This window comes from Sparus aurata, chromosome 1 (assembly GCF_900880675.1).
Source record: "Sparus aurata chromosome 1, fSpaAur1.1, whole genome shotgun sequence".
NCBI lineage: Eukaryota > Metazoa > Chordata > Actinopteri > Spariformes > Sparidae > Sparus > Sparus aurata.
In genome coordinates this window covers 22,412,873-22,435,791 of record NC_044187.1, presented here as the reverse complement: position 1 = coordinate 22,435,791, position 22,919 = coordinate 22,412,873, and the positions used below count along the sequence as shown (strand labels likewise).

The window sequence follows — 22,919 nt, the reverse complement described above, 5'->3', positions numbered from 1 at the left end:
AGAGATTGAGGTTGTGATGATACCAGAATCTTGAACTTTGATGCAGTACTAGTGTGAAAAAAGGCAATATCTCTTTCGATACCGTGGCAAAAGGAATTGTGCCACATTTGAAGAAAGCTCCTCAAGGTGTTCATAAGATATCCAATTCACAATAATTGGATGGACAGACAGATAACAAGAAAATATCATGCCGCTGGCCTCTCTACACCTCATTTCCTGTAAGAACTCCAAGTAACTCCATTCTCTCCCTTTGGCAAAACATGCAAGAGCAAAAATAACAACAACAAAAAAAATCACTATAAAAGGTAAAAATTTGACTGCTGACTGCCTTTTCAATCTGAATCTGTGTGTATAAGAAAATACTCCCTGTACGTAAAATAAATGAGCATATGCAAGTCTACGTGTGTGTGTGTGTGTGTGTGTGTGTGTGAGTGTGCGTGTGTGTAAAAGCTCATGCTTCATGCTCTCCACCCAGATGCCCCTGGCAGGAGGTGACCTCTGTCCGACAACAGACGGTCTGGACCTGTGGCAACACACGCACACACACACACACACACACACACACACACACACAGTCACACGAGGATGGAAAGAGAGACTCAAAGCCCGCTCAAAGTCAGAACAAGGTCATGAAAACTTATAGAATAACTGGCTGAAGAGGAACAGCAGAAATAACCACCGTCTTCAGCTTCCTCTTCGACTCTAGCCTCGCTGACATCCTTTGCAGCTTCCCTCCAAAAGCTAATCCACCTCACAACACTGCCTCAAGCTCGAAATGTAACGTAATATTCCCACATCAGCAATATGAACATCGCTATAAAAAGATTTTAAGCCCCTTTAGTGGAGTTTGTAACTTGTTCAATATTGCAACTCTGTTTTGAATAACAGAAAAGGAAACAGCTCTGGGACACAGAGGTAATCAAAGGCCAATGAAAAGCATCATCTATCCTAAACTTGGAAGAGGATTACTGTCCTTGTGACAAAGACATGACGACAGTGAAGGGAGAGAAAGATAGAAGTGGAAAGATGAGGCGGTCAACGACAGTATGAGATTATTGATGCAAAATCAACAATGTTGCTGTATATGTAAAGCACATATATGCAGAAAACTTTAAACTGAAGAACTGGACAGTGCAAGAGAAATGAGTGAGAGTGAGTTGCACTAAAGATTTATAGCCATAGCTGTCCAGTGAGATCATGGGAGAAAGGCAATTTGTGATGCTCATGTGTGAGAGAGATGGAGAGAGAAAGAAAGAGGGAGAGAGGCAGAGAGAGGGAGGGTCTCAGGATGAACGAATGATGGTTGTGTTCATTAGCAGTCCTCCCTTATAGCCGCCCAGTTACAGGATAATCATGTCTGCTCGGTGGCGGTGTGTCCTTGACTGTCATTGGTGGGACACTGCTGGGCCTTGTCTCTATTCCAGACTTACTGTGTATGTGTGTGTATGTTTGTGTGTGTGTGTGTGTGTGTGTGTGTGTGTGTGTGTGTGTTTGTATGTGTATGAGAGTCTTTCAAAACTTTAATTAACCAACTAAGCCAAACACATCGGTGCCAGAAACTGTGAGGCAGCAATGCTTGTGCTCGTCCAAAAAATCAACAACATGTAATTCCAGTCAGCCTATTGTGTGTGCATCCTCCAATCCTCCGATAACCTGATGTATGACTGAGACAATAGTAACAGCAATGGTGATATTCTATCTTTAAATGGTATTTCTGTGTCTGACAATATGAAATATGAAGATAAAAAAATGAGAAAACATAACAACTGTCCTTGAGTGTTGCAGCTGCTTGCACATTGTCCAACACCTCGCTGCATTCTTTTATTGATACTATCTATTGATCACACTCTGCCTGAACAGAGCCGGAATGATTTGCAACTGCACAATATTGGGTTGACTGGCTGCTTTTCTCAAGGGTGCTGTGCAAACTTCTGCAGCACTGTGATCAATTGGTGAAAGTTTGTTTTCCACACAGCTGCATTACAGTTATTGTTTGTACATGTGAAAACACAAGTTGTTTTAACTTCAGGAGATGCAGATGGACTCTCTGTTTCAGAGAGATACAGATCAAATCAACATCAGATAGTTTCAAATAATGTAAGATTAAAAGGCAACAGTGAAGAACAGACTATTATTATTACAAGGACCTATGAGGCTTATTAAAAATCTTGATGAATAACAAAATGAAAATTAACGTTGAATCCAGGGTGTTAAATATCCTCAGTCATGCGTTTTCAGGACCTGCGGACACCATATTTATCTTTCGGAGCAAGACAAAACCCACACGCTTGTTTCTGGCTCTTCCTGACCACATCATTCGTTCCTGTTTCCATCTAAACAGAGAAAGGCCAGTGACTGATTTAGAAGTGAGGCCTGATGAGTGTCACCTTCACTAATAGGCCCCGTCACTCAGAACCACAGGCCAAATGGCTCACCCATTACTGAATTAGATAAAAGGTGCTGCTTATCTGACTCTTCTGGCTCTTCATCTGTTCTTTCTCTTCATCTACCTCTAACCTTTCTCCTTTTTTTCCTGTTCTGCCTCCCTTTCAGCTAGTTAATCCACATGATACGCTTCTCTTACAGACCATGGTTCAAATGCTACCATACCTTAATCATTTTACTGTATCATGCAGTAGTCTACAGCATTTTGTACGCAATATATATTGCTATAGCAAGATATATACTTCCATCTGTTATAAATGCCATTCTGGTCTCAGTGTGTCTTGTTCTATGTCATACATCTTCCTATACATTTCTACATAGTTCTGTATTGAACTTGGATGCATAAAAATAAGGGTTGGCTTATACAAGAAAAAAGTAGTTCATCTGATCTGTTAGAACAAATAATTGTTGTGGCTATTTGTTAGTTGTGTACTAAAGTGGGAGTGAATGTCAGATAGTTCTGATCTACTGGCCCCTTAACACTAGTGGATTTCTGTATTCTGACCTCAGTTCAGTCTTTTAAAAGATGTGAATGGTTAACAAAAGTTTACAGATCATACTAAGTTTAAATAAGTTACTAATTTAACTAAGAATATTCGGCTGACAGGCTGGTCGAGATCAGGGATGCCAATTTTTTTCCTGCGGAGGGCCAAAGCTGAATCTTGATGGTAGGTCACTGCCTTAGAGATATACACACTACAGTGTGTATCAGCAATGCATTAGCAACTGCCCACAGGTACCTAATATATTGAATATGATCCAATTTATGTATAAATAAATAATAATATTTACACTGATCCAAAAATAGAGCAATTTTGTACAAAACACTGCTTTGGCAATCAAACCAGAAACTTGGCTGTAAGTCAAGCCGACTGATACACAGTGGAACAAACAAAACCTGAATTACCATCAGGTCTGCAAAGATTTCATGCTAAAGTAACAGCTTTACAATTTACACATTTGTTTGTTTTTACCTGAATGCAACCATTAAAATACTAAAATCATCGTGTCTAATAAATTGCTATTGAGGAGGCTAGATGACGGACTGAATCAAATTCATATTACACCACATGAAATTCAGCCCCCAGATATTTGTAATTCTGTAAGTACAAACATTTCCCTAAACCCCCAGAAATATTTTGCTGCTGTGCTCATACACTGCATATTTTGAAAATTATGTGTAATGTTTGCTGCAGGAACATCCTCAAGAAATGTTAACACTGTCTCTAGTTCTCCATCCTTCGACATCTGATGACAGCTGTCTAAAATTGAGACTTCCAAATGACATTAACTGCAGCAGCTGGGAAAGGTCTAGGTCATCAGCAGACATCACAGAAAAGGCTCACACTGCCAGCACTGTCCTCTGATCACAACAAAAATGGTAAATCTGAAGGACAGCTTGTCAGAATTTGCCATCACATCAGATCACACCAGATGGTTCACAACGTGGCATCACATATCTTGAGGTTTCTATGGCTGTCAGTGGGACTCTCAGTCAGCTCCATGGCTTTTAATGTGGCCAGAAAGTTCATCATGATGATTCTGGATTGTCCAAACATCATATGCCTGCAGGCATTCACACATGTAAGGCACTCACATTTTTGCTCCTCCACATGTGTGCCGTAAACATAAAATGTGCAGAGATATACACAGAACTGAAGCCTTTACAATATTCAGCAAATATCTGACACAATTGGAATCCACTATAGAGTTGTTCTTTGATTCTTAGATAAAATACGGAATGTTTTAACAGATTAATGTCACACAGCGGTGAAGTTGTCTCGTCTTAGGTGTTTTTGTCTCGTGTACTTCCTGTTTTATTTCAAAAATTCTAACTACCCTCTCGTTTCAGGTCACTTGCCCTTCCTCATGTGTCCCTGGTCTGACGTCACCCTGATCCCTGATTGTTTCCACCTGTTCCCCATTACCCTTCTGTGTATTTAAGTCTGCGTCTCCCCTTGTCTTGTGCTTAAGTGTTTCGTCTGTCGATCACCCTAGCCCTTCGCCACAGCCTCGTCTTGCTAAGTATCAGTCTTGTCTTGTTGTAGTTTTGATATTCATTGGTTTTTGTTTCTGTCATTTGTTATGCCTCGAGTAGAGTGATTTTTTTGTATCCTTTTTGGAAGTGTAGCTTAGCTCACAGTTTTTGTTTAGCCTTTTGCTTTCCTCCAGTTTGGAGCGATTTTGAGTTTTCTTGTATTCTAGTTTAGTCAGTTGTTTATAGCCGTGTTTTCCTCCTTGAGAGTGTTTTCAGTTGTAATTTTTAAGAATAAGATTAGTCAGGTTTAGTTGTGCGTTTTCTGTTTTCTTGAGTTCCCACCATTGGTGTGGTTTTGTTTTCCCCCTTTTCTTTTGTTTTCTGCTTCGCCTTGCAGGTTCAGTCAGGTTCAGGTTTTGTATAGCCTTTTCGGTTATCACTCTGTCTGGTTGCATGCAATTACAGAATAAAAGCCTGTTGAATTTTGATTCTGCCCTGCATCTGAGTCCTCCTTTTAGTCCAGGCCTGACAAATAATTGATACAAGCAGATAAATATTCCTGCCAAACATCCGCCTAAGAAGGAGTTTTTTAAAAGTGGAACTAGACAAGTTCATATGTTTGTAATCTCTAGCCTGGTTTTCAGTTCATCAGGAGTAACTGAAAGACTGTTTATCCAATTTAGAGTACAATTTAAAAACAACATGCCTTTTAATTTTCTACGACATATCATTAATTGCTTGGATGAAGCGGACCCATCTCTACCTTTTAGTATTGTTTTTATTACAAGTACAGTAGACTATACCTGGGACGCTGGACATGGACCTTTTTATCTGATACCGATAATTTCATATTTTTTAAGAAGTTCCCAACATGGTGTTTATGCACACCTGAGGAAGACAAAGGTTAAGATATAGTGAGCAGTGAAGACATGTTTGGCTCTCGTCAATGTCAGTTTGACGTCATGAGTGCAACAACGGTCTGCTCGTCTTCTTATTCTTCTTGGACGGCTAACTAACTTTAAAGGTGCAAAGAGCCACTGACTGTATCAGAGTAAATATATGCTGCACTTGCTGAGTTAATGAAAGCAATTTAGCTATGTTTTATTAGCTGTGGAAGATAATATTTATCTGCCTGATATGGGGTATCCCTTTAATGATGTGTCTCACAAACTTTGTCTTCGCCTTTTAAGAAGACACATACTATTACATTTTTCCAATTCCTCAATAAATATGATATTATCATTTGTCAGTACTTTCTGAGCATAATGATGACTATGTGTAATTATTTATGACTCTTCTCTGCTCCCTTAGGTAGGTTTAGGTGCCAAAACATCTTTTTGAAGGCAAGGGAAAGACTGTGGTCATTGTTAAAAGAAACTAACATTGACTGTTGGTCGGAAACAGGAAGTGAAAAGTGGTCCCTCCTGTCAAACTTTCACACTCTGTAAGAATACCCGCCTACCACGACATCCTTGTTGTGAGGTCTTTGAGGTGCTTTACAGGCAGTCACAGTGGCCACAAGAGCTCACTGTCAGGTAAACAAATGACTGAGGCTGTTGTTCCTCTTCAGCAAAGGCACAGATAAAGTAGAGAGCACGACAAGTTCTGATGTGGCATTGAGTGACACTGCAGAATTGTATCATGAATATTTCGTCAAAAAAGGGGTGCAGCTGTTTGAAATTCAGTGTAGTTTACAACATTAATTAACTCTGCATGAAATGACACTCATATATGAACCATGAGCCATTGTATCATTACTTTGCCAAGTGAGAAGGACAATCCTGCCTAATGAAAACTGCATGCACAGAGTCACGAACACATTGTAAACAAAGTGATGTTGACCTTTTGGGCAAAACTCAGCGCCACTTCAGTAACAACACCCAGCTCTGAGTAAGGCTTACTGATAGTTATCATGAGGAAGTGTTCATGTTGCAGACAGTCAGAGTCTGCAGTGCGGCTCTTCTGGCTGATTTTCCCATCATGCTCGCAAACAATGGTAAACAAACATGCCCTTTGTACTCTCTCTCTCAAGTTCCCCTTTTCATCCCCTTTTTGTTATTCTTTACCTAAAAAAATGTGTCGGTATTACTCTCTCCTGACGTTCATCTAAATTCTCGCCTCTCTGCCTCACTTTCCCTCCCCGTCTCAGTTCTTTAATCAGACCATGAAATGACTGCAGAGGCTGGCAGAGCAATCTCCTCCTCACTGTTCATGTGAAGTGCTAATGTGAAAGGAGGGAGAAGAAGGATGACGGAAGCGAGAAAAGAGGGAGAAATCAAAGGAAGGGAGCACACGATGTAGACAGGCCAAAAGGGGGGAGGAAATGAGTGGATAGTGGCAAGAGAAATTAAGTATTGAATGAAAGGGAATTCTAGAATAAGATGAGAGATGAAAGTACACATTAGGAAGGGGTGCAGGAGCGTGCTGAGGAGTGATGGATAAAAATACAGAGATGTGCTCTACACAATAACATTTATCAAACAGAGGAAGGGGGACAAAAATAGAGCAAAGGGTGACAAGATTAATATTTCTGTGCTTGTGTCTGACCTACAAACCCCACTTCTACAGCTGTAACGCATACATGCACAGAAACAAAACAGTCTGACGAACGAACAAAATAAGCAAGAGATGAAGAAAACGCACAGGGAAAGCGTAGACAAACTTTGACAGGAAAGCCGATTAGAGGCACAGAGCTCTGATGATTTTCTCTGACCTGTTGGAAACTCTAAGGAGAAGAGATTAACATCTCTCCATCTCAGGACAAATGAGGTGTAAATTATTGATTATTTATCTGCAGCAGCGAGTAAATCTGGGCCAACACGCATTTCTCACATATTTTCAGGATCAGGGTCTATGAGGTTCCCTGCTGGTTAAGGACTGGTGTATGTGGGACTTATAATAAGCTCACACTGGGTGTGAGGGGATATTAGAATAAAATGTGAAAGATTTAGTTGAAAAATGTCATACACTGCTGTGCATTAATAGGCATTTTAAAAAGACATTAGGAACCTACAGTGATACTTTTCTAATTTCCTTTTAACGCCAGCATTTTAGACTTCATTCCCAATTTGGGGATTAAACCCTGTACTCTGTAACAACTGACTATAAAGGGATTAATCAAATTCAATTGACCTGAGCATGTTGAGTAGGAGAAATTAGTGTTAGTTGGCACAAAATAATAATCTACTAGCATTATCAGTACAGATGTGTAATTCCTTTAAAGTGGTTAAAACTCCCCACCTGGTAAATGTTGTTTTGTGATGTTTTGGAGTAACAATACAAAATTAAACAGGTTCTCTTACTCAAATGCACTAATCAGTGATTTCAGACACCTCATAACACCTTATACAGACATGTTGTCAGTGACTATCTGGTTAACATAGTGGAGCATTTTGCAGCTAAACAGCTGGATATTTCCTTCAGGGCTGCTGGCGACCAAAAACCAAGCTAAAAAAACAGAGTGAATATTGAATTTGCATTTATCTGGTAGCCAAATACATGACTAAATATGAATGTTAACGTAGCTCCTTATCTACTGGATGTTCAAACTGCTTGCTAACATGTTCACCATTACAACTTTATAATGTAGTCATGTGTCAGTGGTACAGCTTGTCGCTTCATCCGTCTAGAGAAGAAAGAGAAGGAACAGTCACTCACATGCGAGTCATGAAAAATATCTGAGGGGATTCACATGGAGGAGCATTTGTCTGTGAACACTGCAGGGAGGACAATAGATCCACAGGCAGCTGCTGCAGCTATCAACAAAACATTCTGGCCGATTGAAGCTCAAGTTACAAAGATGTTAATCATTTTCTGCTGTTTCAGTCCGTGAAGTGCATCATTCTCATTCATCCTTTCTCCTATTGATCATGCTATTTCTGTCCTTTTTGTCTGGAGATGAGCCAAAATATTTCCACACCCATAGGCAAGCACACACACACACACACACGCACACACACACACACACATGGGATGGATCCTCCCAGCTGCTTAGTCCACCATTGTAATTTATCTTTGCTCCATGCCAAAATTCATTTCAGCACCTGCCTTGGCCATGCTGAGTCTTTACCTGGTACTTCCTAATATTTGTGTATGTGTCATGTATATGTATGTGAATGTGTGTGTGTGTGTGTCTGTGTGTGTGTGTGTGTGAACCTAAGCTGCAGGTGAGAGCAAGCTAATAAATCCTCTCCCAAAGCGTCTCTTGCAGTAATGAGACACCTCTCACCCTTCCTCCTGTTTTACGCCCTCTCACTTCTCTCTCTTGTGCTGGTAAAACACGCATACACACCCACACACACACACACATCCACACACACACACACACACACACACACACACACACACACACACACACACACACGCACGCAAGCCTCATCCTCCTTAATATGGCAGCACAATATTTCCACATTTGGACACCACAGCACTCACACTGCTCAACTGAACTTTTACGGGTCATAAATATCATTTAAAAACTTATGCAACACATATTTACCCAGCAAAAGAGAGAGAGGCCGGGCTAATGGGAAAATGAGAAAAGGAGACGTTTACAAAAGACCTCCAGTAGGCTGAATGGCTGATAATAAAGTGGCTGCTATCAGCGAGAAGGTTAAATAGCTATTATTAGTTTCATCTCCAGCCATTTCTACAAGAAACTGAGATAAGCTCTACAAAAACCAAGATGGATAGATGGAACAGATGAAGTACCTGCACATCGTTTTTACAGGAAACTAATCCTGCAGCACTGACTGGCTGCAGCTTCCTCTGAGTCTGAATGCACTGGCTGCTTTCCTATGCAGCAGTTAAGAGCTGAGGACTATTTTATCTGAGGGGAACGTACAATAAAACATAAACAGGGTGAAAATTAGAGATCCTTGGTGTTTAACACAATATTTGTAAATATTTCATTTGTAACAGAGGATCCCATTCACCACATTCTTTGTAAACTTGATCTTACAACAGTTGAATTACGTATATGGACTGGAAAGTGTCAACTGCAAAGCTTTGAACTGCACTTAGGCAACATCCGCACTAACATGTTTTTAACTTTTGCTACGTTTAAGCATAGGGTCTAAAAATACTCTGCCGTTTTAACATACCTAAAACAGAGACTTTTGGAAAGGGCTGCATTTTACTCTGAATGTACAGAAACTTTTGGAAGAGACTTTTCGAAACCATAACGCAAACACAAAACATCACTTCCTGATTAGGTCTTATCAGTCATTGGGTTACCTTCCCTGATTCATCAAATTGTTATGATGTGACCCAATTCAACATGGATACAGCTGTTATAGGGCTGCACAACATGTTTTGGACAGATGACAGGATTCATTACTGGAAATGATGCACCACAATATTCATTTCACAACACTAAAATTATGGTGATGTGACATTTGTTGGGGTCTTTACCAAAGACTTGTAGGCCTGGACATCTTTACATCTCTACAGTACTTTATTACTGTTTTGTCACACATTTGTCCTTTAACTTGGCCAAATTGCTATTTCACAAACATTCATGATTTATGAGTTGTGCAGCTTTAAGCTATTCTCAATATTAACTTCAGTCAATATCAAATACATACATTAAAAAATACATCAATGGGCACTAAATACACAAATAAACTAAAATATAAAAATATAAAGATTCAATATGGTTCAATTAAAAATAAAGACACATTTTCAAAAATAATTTTTTTTTAAAGGAAAACCTTATTCAATTCAGGGGACTTTTAAATACATTATTCCACATTTATTTATTTTAGGATTAATTTCATTGGCGTATTTTATGAATTATCTATTTAGTTACTATAAACCAAAATGGGATTCCATAGTTCAAGTTGCCAAATTTGTGTGTTTATATCCTGTATATAAAACATTAAACTAGCTATCTAATGTTTTTTTTTATTTTAGCCTTCTGAAAACATCTCTTAAACATTATCGTCACTGCAAGCACCATTACTGTCCATAGCAACCCATTACTGCAAGTTAGTACTAGGAGAAAAAAATCCTCTATCACAGCAGTATAGTTTTATACCGTAGTACTGAAATACATTGTTTTTGTGTTGAGTGCCTACTACATCCATCATGGGAAAAGCTGATGTGGTATGAAGGGTGTGGCCGAATTTATGATGGAGAAACTGATAGAAGTCTCACGGTAGATGTCTTCATGTTGTCCTACTCAGTTGTCAGTTAGTTTGTGAAATAACACATTACATCATTTACCTTCAGTCTGTAAAGCACAGCAACAACATGGATATTTCTGTTTCCCTTCTCATTGCGAGACATTTCCGAGGTTAAAACACATGGTGCATTTTTTTCAAACAGACAATCAAACCAATACATGCAACTGCAAATCACGCTCACCTGTCACTGTGTGGAGAAAATGATCAAAAGGAAGAAGTAATCTTGATGAAAGAAAACACCTCTTCAAGGTACGACTGCTACCAGAAAGTCATTTATAGGCCACGTTTCACAGGGAAGTGCACAAATGAGACAGCATTTGAAAAAAAGAGAAGTGCTTTGTTTCGCCCGTCAAAGACGCAGTAGGTAGCGAACGTATTGCATTTCACCCAGTGTGAATATTTTAAGAGCACCTCTTCATTGGTATAATGAAACGTAACACTGAACCACTGGCAGTAAAAGACTCTTAACTTCCCTATTCCTGTGGAGTCAAGTTGAAAGACAAACCATCAAAGCTAGAGTATTGATGCAAAATAGTCTCAATAAACTGTGCTGACATTTCTTTGTTGCTATGCAGAGTACACATCGTTTGTACAAAGTTTTTTAAATTTCCCAAGAGATCTTCTCAGACTATGATGTAACGAACCAATTACCACAGCGTTCCCGGACGTCAGATGGAGTCAAACAAAAGACATGAGGCAATACTGTGTGGCAATAACATGAAATTACTACATCTATAAAAAGCTTCCACCTGAAAAACCTAACAGAAAATTTTAGGAGCTTTCGCAGCAGACAATAACATTAGGAAAACCTTTATGTTTGACTTGCTTATTTTCTAACCATGAGAACCTAAAAGCCAACAAAATTACATTCATGAGCACAAGTGAACTAATCCATCTGCGATGATTGTTCTGTGTAAGTGATCCTGGTAAACTGTATGTCATCTATGTTTCTGCCGCATATGTTTTATCTGCAGCTCAACACTAGCACCTAGTGGACAGAAAGGGGAAGTACATGCAACACCTACACTGAATTTATTGTTGGAGCTGGACAACAGGACACAATCTGACTTCCAGTGTTGGGAAAGTTCACTTTCTACACGAACTAGTTCAAAGTTCAGTTCACAAACTTTAAAATGAACTAGTTCAGTTCATAGTTCATAATTCAAAATTTTGAACTAAGTTCACAGTTCCAAAAATGAACTAGTTCATAGTTTTTTTTTTTCAATATGTTGATGCGAGCTATTATTTTTCAAAATCATTGCCACAGCCCATATAGAACCACAGACAGCAATTATTCTATCAGTTTTAACACGTAAACTGCAGGTCTCCCACAATATTCTGCAAAACCAGGTTGTCCAGCTGTGGCTGGGAGATGAAGACAGCGGAGCTGCTATTGTACACCGTTAATGAGATTTGGGTGGTAGAGGATCTGTTTTGGCTCGCCGTTGCCGTGTCTTTTGATTTTTTATTCACTTGCACATACCCTGAAAGGCTCGCCGGTGCTTTAGTTTAATGTGCCGTTTCAGGTTTGTGGTACAGGATAGAGTACAAATTAAGAATTAAGAATAAAATAATACATAAATAAGTAAATAAATTATTTAAAAAAAGAAGAAGAAAGGGAAAAATAAAATAATAAATAAATAGATAGCTCAGACAGTGGCAGTGACAGTGGCCTCCATACTTAGCACATTGATGACGCATGCGGCGGTGTGATTCTGTGGTGGCTGGTGTTGCCAGTGTTCTGTCCATTCAGGACGAATTAATCTGTGTTCCTTTGGTAATGCCTCACTGCATGTTTGGTATTCAGCTGTTTCTGTGTGAAATAGTTAAGTTTCATTTTGATCGAAAGTAAAGTGAGTTGCACAAACCACTCGTCCAGCGTCCTTTTTATACACAACAGCCAGATTGGGTGTTTTTCCGCTACATATTAAGGCCTGTTCACGGTGTGTTTTAGCCGTTTTTTTGCCTGGAAGGCTCGATGGAAATCTGGCACTGTCTTGAACGAAGTTAAACTGTGAGAACGCGCCGTTCACAAATGCCAGAATGAACGTGTTCACAATAACGTTCATCAGGCAGAAATACAGTGCGTTCAGTTCACGTTCGCCCAAAATATGAACAAGTTCATGAACGATCGTTCATTGAACGCGTTCAGGCACAACACTGCTGACTTCTATACTGAGAGTTATCAATGTTGAGCATGTGGCACATTTTCTTATTTTTCATTACTGTAGGACCTGGGACTGATGCATATCATATCTTCTGAACTGTGGTTTAAACAAATTACATCATGCTCAAACTCTCCACCAACAACTGCTCGCATGTGCACAATTGGACTGTAAATCTAATAAAGAGGGAGGGCAAAGTGAAGCTGTCGAGGAATTTCTGGCTGTATTACAATTCATCTGCGAGTCACTTCATGTGCAGCACAGCTGGTAGTTATCAGCACAAAATGATTACAGATAACTGTCTGAATTCAGTTTAGGCGGGGATGATGTGAGTGTCAAAGACAGACAGTTGAGAAACAGAAACAGTGGTTGGGGGTGAGACATTTCAGGAAGCGTGTGCGAGTAAAAATACATGCACACGCCATGCACTTACCTGATAGAAACTCTTTGCCGTTTCATGTGGCCGCCTGATGAACTGTGCCATACTTTTCTTTTTAATCATCCAGACATAACCTGCAAAGTGAAACAGCATGCGTGACTCATCTCAGACTGTCTGAGATTCTGCCGAGCAGACAATCATTTCCTATCAAAGATGCAGCAACTGTACATACTGCTCAACACATAACATACTTGTTGATACAAACAAATAGAACACTTAAAAAGGGAAGACAGTGAAAAATGTCACATCCACTGGCCAAGTTATTGGTAAAGTACAAATAAGCTTTGATTTTCCACATGACTGTGCTTTGGTAGAAAAGCCCCAACAACTAGACTCTCAAGTGTGATTTAGGAAAGTACTGAAGCAGCTTTTCTCTGAGACGGCCGAACCACTTCAAAAACAGTGGGTCAATATCAGGACAACAGAACAAGCACTCCCTGTGATAAAACTTGCAGTAGACTGCAGATAAGTGGTGTAATTTCTGAAACCACTCTATTATTAAATAACTCAAATCTGCTGAGAGACACAGAGGAAAGCAGTTGTGAAGTTGCACCACAGGGAGGACTCACAGGGTTGACATGAGGTAGAAGATACCAGACTTTCTCCAGCAAAATGCCAAATAAACTTATCTATGGAATGAAAACTTTCTCTTAAAAGAAGCATTGACATATTTTTAGGCCACTTCAGGGTGGCGGGGACAAGCTGTGATCACAGTGTTGACATATCATCACCTTTTAAGTGACAGTAGTTTCTCGTTTCAAAAATCCAATAGTTATGTTAGTTATCCATCAAAAATATTGTCATATCACATGTCAATTTTGAATATGCAAATTGTTTCAATACTAATTTTCTACCATATCAATAAACCGGTACCAGCTGCGGTTTCTTACTTTCTTCCCGTCAACAGTACTTTGACACACATTATTTTATCTTGAATCAGAAAATGTAATACAGTCATTCTGCTGTTCCCTGCTACAGTCATATCTTGTTGTCATGTTATACAATATTTTACTGAAAAAAACCCAAAAACATATGGCCTCAAGGTTGGTGAATTTTTCCCTGTGGTATCGAAAATGCGAAAAGGATATCAATATATTTAAAGGCATTGTATCATAGTTAGAAATTTCAGTATTGTGACAACACCACAACCAACTCCTGCGGGACATATTTGGCTTTCAGGGGGTTATTTTCTCGCACCCTAACCATCTAAACCCAATTTACTCCAAAAAACTAAGTGGGGGTATCCAGGCTCTGCCCCTTCCTGTGTCCTGGTTGGCCTGGGTCCACTGTAGTGGATAATCTGCCCTGGTTTAACTGAGATATTAGCTGTTGCAGAACCCCCACTGAGATCAACGGCAAGAATGAGTTGGCATAAGCAATGTGTTCGCTTTAACTTATCATTTTAAGGGTAAATTCTAAGGGTCAGTGTAATGCTGGAGAAAAATGACACCATCTGCATACAAATCGGTTAAACTATTACTATGCTATTCGGTCTGGGCTGGACTTTTCCTGGAAAAATGAAGGTCAAATTAATGCAAAAAGAAAGCACATCAGCCAAAACAGAAAGAGGCACTGTGTCATGGTATATATCCCGAGATCAGACAATGACTGGAATAACTCTACACTGCAAAAAAAAAGCTTCCAACTGATGGTGAAGGCAAAGATCACCAAGAGGTAGAGCGAGGTTAAACAAGAATGAATGGAGAGGCATTCACTTGACGCGGGCGCTGGTGCTGTGACAATGTCTGACAGAATGACAGTGACAGTAACATTATATCAAAGGTTCATCCCAGTTAGAAAACCAAACAATCCTTCTCACTTACCTCTTGGAGTATCTAGTCATGTACATTTTTGTCTTAATGTGCAGAGACTTTTAGATATGCTCCACCCCAATACAGTAGTGGACATTGGGGGTTTAACAGTAATGATTAGTGCTGATTGGTGTTACTTCGTCAGGCTGACTTGACACTGTGCCAATTTTTACTGTATAATGTTGTATTTGCTGTAGAGGTTTGGTTCAGATTATCTCCCATACCCCGGTGCATAAAGCCACCAATTGCTATGCAAACAACATACAGAAATGACTAACAGGAGGTGAACAGCAGAATATATTTAAACAATGATAAAGAATGATGCCACTGCTGAAAATGTTTTTGACGATTGCAGCACCTTGAGTTAATAGAAATGGAAGCGTAGCCAATTCTGTATTATTCCCAAAGCTACAGTAGACAGGAGAAAAACACTGTGAGTTACACCATCACACTCTCTAAACCAACACAACATGGGCAACTCTCAAACTATTAATTCTCTGCACTGAAACTAGAATCATCTTCCATGATTTACTTATAACATAACCTTTAATACCTCCAGAACCAGTCAGTCAAACACACATGAACACATACAGAAAATATATTGTGCACTCCGGAGAAACATTTAAGCTCACTCTAACCTTTCATGGTGAGGACACCACGGCAGAAGTCTTTGAAGTTGATCCTCCCATGAGAGTCGGGGTCCAGACATTTTGCCAACTTCTTCACCTGTGGAGTAGTACAGAGAAGCCAGGAGGGCTATCAGAGCACCACCACATTTCTGCCCTGTTCATGCACACTAAACAAAATTATGAATGGATTATATTGTTCCCTGTAGCACTTGATCCTGCAGGTCCTGCAGTTCAATTAATATCCTGTGAAAGACTGTTTTTTTATGTTATTGCATATCGTGCGGAGAGAGGGGTTGAAGATGCACTGCTGACCTTGACAAACAACATATATGAGCACCTTGAACAGGCAAAGAGTCTTGTCAAGATTTATAGACTTCAGCAGTGCCTTCAACACAATCCAACCGCACCTGATGGTAAAGAAATTGGTACACCTCGGGGTAAATCCAAGAATAGTTTTGTGTATTTATGACTTTCTTACTAACTGTTGTCAACAAGTCAAAATCAATGCATGCGTCTCATCCCTAAAAGCCATAAACACAGGGGCACCACAAGGGTGCGTTCTGTCCCCTATTTTATATACCTTATGCACTAATAACTGTCAAGCAGCCTCCTCAGACCACACTTATTTTGAATATGCTGATGATACAGCATTAGTGGGTTTTTTAAAGTCTAACACTGCATCCCTAGAGGGTTTTGAAAGGGGAATGCAAGGTTTTATGAAATGGTGTACAGACAATTTCCTTGTGGTTAATGCGAAGAAAACAAAAGAGATGGTCTTAGATTTTTAACAAAAAAGGAATTATAGTTCCGCCCTCAAATATTAGTGGTGAAGTAGTAGAGCGGGTCTCAACATATACATATTTGGGTGTTGAAATCGATAACAAACTGACATTCAAAGAATGTGCACAAAATAAGACCCAAAAATTGCAGAAGAGGTTTCTAAGGAAACTGAAACATTTTCAGATAGATAGCTGCTTTCTTCAGATGTTTTACAAATCTCTCTTGCAGAGTGTCTTATCCTTCGGTCTTTTTTTTGTGCCTTTGGAAACACGTATATTCAGGATCAAAAGAAACTGCAACGAGTAGTCAAAATAGCCAGTAGGATCATTGGAGTTGATCAGGTATCTGTCGCTCAGTTGCACAATGACCTCAGTTTAAATAAGATAGATCAAATCCTAAACGACTCAACCCATCCTCTCCACCTGAGTTTTTTAAGAAGTAGCAGGTCAAGTGGCAGAATCCTGCAGAGGAAAATTAGGACCACAAGGTACAATAAGTATTTTGTGCCTACAGCAATTAGACTGTACAACATTAGACAAAACAATTCCTAAGTATTTTAAACTATTTCAAATGAACATTCAATTATTTTATTTATTCACACATGCCAGTCATGTCTCTTCATGTTCTTGTTGTTTGGTCTGTCCTGTTGTTGTTTGTAATGTGCAATGGTGACCACCTGTGGGATAATAAAGTTTACCTTGACCTTGACCTTGTTACTGTAACATCATACATACAATGGAGACAGACATTTGTTGTACGAAAACCTGTTATTAATAATAATAATATTAATAATAATAATAATAATAATAATAATAATAATGTACACCATTTCTTAAGAAATTAAAGTGTATTATTGGCAGGACCTAAATTATGCACAGGTGCACCTAAATGAAAATGGTAGGCGCACCACTGCAACCAGTGTACAAATTTAGTGTGTAACCTTGAATTTAGTGAAGTCAATATCCAAATTACAAAACAAAAAACATGTTTGTTTTCTAAAGACCCCAACAAATGTAGTGTAGGGTTCCCCTGTAGTCATACCACTGGCTTAACAGAAGAGAGCATTCGTTCATAGTGTTATTAGCTACAGGTGTGCCTTTGTTGCAACACCAACTCAAAATGACTGTAAAAAAATAGCGGTTGTCTGTACAAAAACCAAGTTACACATATCGGTGGCAGCAGGCTGTTGAAAATATACCTCATATCCAAAAGACCTTCAGCTACTTGTATAGATATCACACAAGTGTGACTGTGTGCATGTGTGAGGTCTGTGCCTCCCACTGCCACCATTACACCAGCTGGTTTCACAGACAGAGAGGTGTCTGAAGTGTACGAGCCTGTTATCAGTACATGACTCATTGCACCAAGGCTCCTTTCGGAGATGCACACTGCTGTAAAGTCTTATATCATTACAGCCATATCAAGCATGACAGTTTAATGCCAGAAAACTCTGCCATGCTGCAGCCTTTCCTCTCTTTTCATAATTGATGCAAACTTCTCTGTATGGTCTTTGAAATGCAGAGCTACACCATGCATACCACGCTATATATTACCACCGACTTATCTCTCTCAAACAGACCGCCAGAAACTTCTTTTCTGACACACATTTGAATTTTACTTCAGAGCATCTTCTATGTGATGCCTCGCAAACACAGGAATGGGGTCTGCAATTATTATTACATGGCACCAAGTATATGGGTCAGACAGCACACCAGTAGTGGTGGTTTTAGTATTAGAGTAGTTAGTGTTGATATTGACAGTACAGAAGTCATTAGAATCAAGAGTTTGGGAGTTTGTGCCCAGCCAAGTTAAGACAATCTGCTTATTAGATCAGCAGATGTAAATGTGCAGGGTGTTATATGGTGTACACCAATTACTTTACTCGCCCACCATAGTTTTGCTTTTTGAATCAATACGTAGACAGCTGCAACAATTAAAAGCTGTCAGTGTAACTGAAAAGCTTCGTAAAGCAGTGTGGAGTAGCAGGACTCGCAATTCACTTAATACGGATGAGAGCAAGGAGAGTTGACCAACAAGATGATGACAAAGGATTTGTTATCAAAGCGATTTACAATATTGAAATACTAAACCTGATATGGTTAATGAGGGAAAAGGAGTTGGTTACGTCACTGATAATCCTTATATATCTTTTATCTTTCGGGCTCTAAATTTCATAACATTTCATCAACACGGGAATGCTAGTTATATTTTGGCCTGATGATGGTGCAAAGATGTCAAAGATAGTGACACTTTGATATCTTCTTGAGTAATAGTGGAAACTTTGTTCCAATAACGACACAAGAAAAAGGGCAGAAGGTCCCAAAATCATTAGAGAGTATTCCTCTGGGAACCATTAAAACAAACAATTAACTCATATGGATATTTGGCTGGTAGATGTCTTATTCACAGAGCTACTGAAAAACCAACAGACAGAAAATATAACGTCATCATCCGAAGGCCCTCAGTGAGGCAAAAATTTCACCAAAGAAAAAAAAGAATTTCTAGCCAAGACCGAGGGTAGTCGGATGGTTTACTAAAGTAACATGCATTATGTGCAACCACACACATGTGTAAAATGAAAGTGGCCAAAGTACATGCAGATCCTGTCTCATGAACTTCCCACATTCACATCATCACAGAAGAGAGCTGCTGCCTTTAAGCACTCTGCACCATGGCTGAATAATGCAGTATTCTCTTTGCAAGCTACCCACAGCCATTTCAATTTTAACAGGACTAATTTTAGCATTGGTCTGTGGCTGAAACAACTCCAGGGTTTTTGCAGGTTAGAGAAACAACTGAGGTAGACATAGTACTACAGGAACTGTCGACATTCATGAAATACTGCCTTGTGTATTATTACTACAAATAGCACACACACTCACAAAGTCCCTCTCATGTTCTTGTAGCTATCATCCTGGCAACTGGGTCACATTTGTAGTACTGCTGATTAAAGCATTGTGAGGTGAATGAAGGACATAAATCTATCTATTCCAATCTATTCATCTATTTGGATAAAGCCCAATTATAACAGATGCAGAAAAATCAGCCGGTCCTGTTGAAGACTGTTGACAGTCTAGATAACTGTTTCTGACTTTCTAAAGGCAAAATAAAGGGGATAGAAAAGAGGACAGAAGGATTACTGTAGGATTAAGGGAGTGTATGTGCACGTTTGCATGTGACTTTGCTACTGGGAGAAGAATGACACCTACTGTGTGCAATAGTAGGTCAGGTTGTCACGAAGCAGCCGGTGGGATTTGCTCATATAGGACAATGACATGAAAGGGCATTGATGCAGTGAAACTAGGAAACTGCTTCATATAGTACATCAAACAGAGCTGTTTTTCTGTACACCATCTTAATTAGGTTACATGATCATCACTAAATATATAATGTTTTGTTTTGTTGCGTGAATTCTGAATCATGTCTATATAAGAATCTATTCTTGGATCATAAAAACAAAGTTATCTTGTATGAATAATAATCGAAAATTATTTAAATGGTAATTCAGTGATCTGTAGAGTGTAAAGCAAGTTGCATTATACTACATAGGATCTACTAACATAGTTCTTTGAGATATAAACTGCATCCACTTCAACCCATTTCCCAGGTCAGTGAAAAGCTTCCCCTGAGAGCTAATCAGTGCCTCCACAATGTTCCTGCTGACGAGCAACACAACACTGGGGAGCCAATCAACGACAGTGGTCAATTACCCTGACAAGCAGTGAGACACAGAGAGGCACGTCAACTGTGACACAGGCACTAAAGAAAACATATAAGGTACAGTTGATAATTCGCTCTTTTTCATCACAGAACAAGATCTAAATGTCAAGGGTATGTTCCACAAACAGCATCTGGATTTCCAGGGTTAGGCCTGATGGGAAAACTTCAGTGAAAAATAATTCAACTGCACAAGTTTTTATGCTTGCATTATCCACAAATGACACACACATTTTGTTTCTTCAGTTACGAATGCTAATATGAAAAGCCCAGCACAACCACAGTTTGGCCTCAGATGTGGGACAGTGTCCCCTGGTAAAAAACAACATTCTCAAGTAAGGATCTGAGAGAAAGAAAATGTGTGTAGAAAATCAATAAACCACCCTTGGATTTCCTTTTCAGTCCAAAATACATTCATACACCAAGCATCCTCGAAGCTACTGATCCTGCAGGATGCTGAAGCTGTCTCAGTCAGCACAGACTGAGTGAGAGGCAGGTTACATTCATCCTGAACAGGCCACCAGTTTAAGTTCAAACAGACTTCAGATGTAACGTGTTAGGGATATACACTTTATATGAGTTTTTTAGAGTTTAAAAAACCTGAAACAATATTGGCCCATCTCAGATATATGTCCGTAGCAGTTTACATGTTGTCCAATATGTGCAAGAAATAGGGCAGCACAACATATCCTATCAGCCTCGACGTTCACAGGATGTACTATGTAAATTAAGTCAATCTAGCTCAAACACATCATGCTACAATTGTTTCTCCTTGATACAAAAGCAAAACTCACTCAGTTCTCATTTTCTGTGACTGATCTACAAGAAAAGTCTAATATCACATAATTTAGTCAGATTCAAGGGTTCTTGGATACATGGGAGTTTGTTGCTTGTGAGTGACATGCCAGGCTCTGCATGCACAACAAACCACCAGTCAATATCATTCTTGATCGATTTATCACACAAAGCAGGTTCTACTTTGGTTGTTTTGACTTAATTGACTCCCCCTACATAATCTGGAGGAAACTCAAAACATCACTATTTAAGTTTTGTCAAATATCCTGCAGCCGTAATGAAAAAAATGTTTTTTACAGAACTTAATGAGAAAAAGCTTCCTGGGGTAATCTATAATGATTAAATTCCCAATGAAGCTTACTGTTTTAGTGGAGTGATGATTAATGTATGTACATGGATATATTCATTTTATATCAGGATATTGGCTGACATTTCGCTGTTCTTTCTTTTTTTCTTTTTTTTTTTTACCACTTAACAGGATTGGCCCCCAAAATCCAGCATCTGTGTCACACATTCATTCGTCTATATCTGTACTCCCCTCTTCATATTGAGTTGCAGCCCTCTTGTAGGCCAGTTTGCTTCAAAGTCAATATTTACATGTCAGCTTCATCTACTTTTGATTGCTGGATTATACCAAATTGAAATAATAATGGACTTTACCTGATTTACCACATCAGCTCAGTTTCCCTGTATTAACCCCTCTACGTATGTTGATCCGTTGCCTCTGACATAACACTATGTTGCCTGTGAGTTTTAAAGGATGTATGTATTCCTCTTCTGAAATAAAATACAGGAAAAATGCTCAAATTGAGGAGCAGACAGTGTGTACTCAATATTGAACACTGAGGTTACTGCCCTGCTCTAGCAGAAATTAAAATCAATCTCATTTCAAACACAGGTCAAAGAAGTTAAATAGCATGAGGATGTTTTTCCTTTTTCCTTTTTTATTCCTGCTGTTTCCACGACACAGTTGAGGAACTGAAATGTCTTTCTGCTTGAAGGCTCCCACCTGGAAACATTTAATGAGGAGCCTCCTCTGCAGCAGGTTCAAATGAGCTCTTCCCAATTTGCCTCATGAGTCGAAATCAAGGTGGAACTATGAGTAAGCGTTTTCATCACATAACGTGAAGTTATGACAGGCGACTTACTGTTGCCTACGAAGTTTCAGAAAACTGTCCAGGAAACAATGTTCTCACCTGTTCTGCCTGACCGAACTGAGACCCGAGCTGTACCAGGTGTTCAGGACGGATGAAACCGTCCGAGTCCTCGTCACACACGTCGAACACCTCTTTGAGTTTCCTCACGAAAGTCAGCAGATGCTCCTGCTCACGAGTAAATTCTTCATCCATTTCTCTCTTCTTTTTTTTTTTTTTTTTTTTTTGCTTTCTTCTTCCTCTTTCGGGATGCTTTACCCCGACGTGACGCTCGACGGCACCATGTTTGCCTGCGCGCGTGTGTCACGAGAGGAGCTCGTGGATGCTGCTGGTGCTGCGCGCGAGAGGAGGAGTGATGCTCGGTGTTGGTGGACAGGTGACGACCCGGAAGAGAGGAGAAACAGAGCAGCAGCTTTTCATCACCAACTACGTGTAGAAAACCACTTCTTCTTCACCTCCCACTCAATTTGTCATCACTTTTTCACCTTCGTGAAAGTGTTTGGAGACAAGCTCGTTACCATAGCAATGATTTGTAGTAATATGGACCAAAGTCAGGAGTTTAAACCACACACGGGCTATTCTGAGTTACACCCTGCCATGCCTTCACAAAACACCTTACCACAATGGAGAAGTCAGGGTTAAACAAGCCCAGTGAACAGATGTACAGATGTACAGAAGAGTGAAAAGTGATCTACACTGTCTTTGCCCTCATTGATATTTGTTGAATTAAAAATGAAGTTGAGGCAAGCTGTTGCAGCTCCTTTTAAAAGTAATACTAATCCTTGTTTTACTTTGTTAAACACACTTTTATGCAGGACTGTCTC

General features: G+C 39.5%; 1 protein-coding gene across 1 annotated transcript; it reads right to left on the bottom strand.

The window, feature by feature from the left end:
- Positions 1-216: 216 nt before the first annotated feature.
- LOC115581574 (rab11 family-interacting protein 4A-like) lies at positions 217-22,494 on the bottom strand. Its single transcript, XM_030416769.1, has 4 exons — positions 22,138-22,494; positions 15,659-15,746; positions 13,204-13,283; positions 217-523 (listed from the first exon to the last, which is right to left on the bottom strand). Exons 1-4 carry the CDS (start codon positions 22,288-22,290, stop codon positions 452-454), a joined length of 393 nt encoding a protein of 130 aa, XP_030272629.1. The 5' UTR covers positions 22,291-22,494; the 3' UTR covers positions 217-451.
- Between the last annotated feature and the right edge of the window lie 425 nt (positions 22,495-22,919).

Coding starts and splice junctions, on each gene's coding strand:
- LOC115581574 (XM_030416769.1), bottom strand. CDS start 22,290: ATGGATGAAGAATTTACTCGTGAGCAGGAGCATCTGCTGACTTTCGTG. Junction 13,284..15,658: donor TGGTGTCCTCACCATGAAAG/GTTAGAGTGAGC, acceptor TTCACTTTGCAG/GTTATGTCTGGATGATTAAA. Junction 524..13,203: donor CGGCAAAGAGTTTCTATCAG/GTAAGTGCATGG, acceptor GTGTTGCCACAG/GTCCAGACCGTCTGTTGTCG.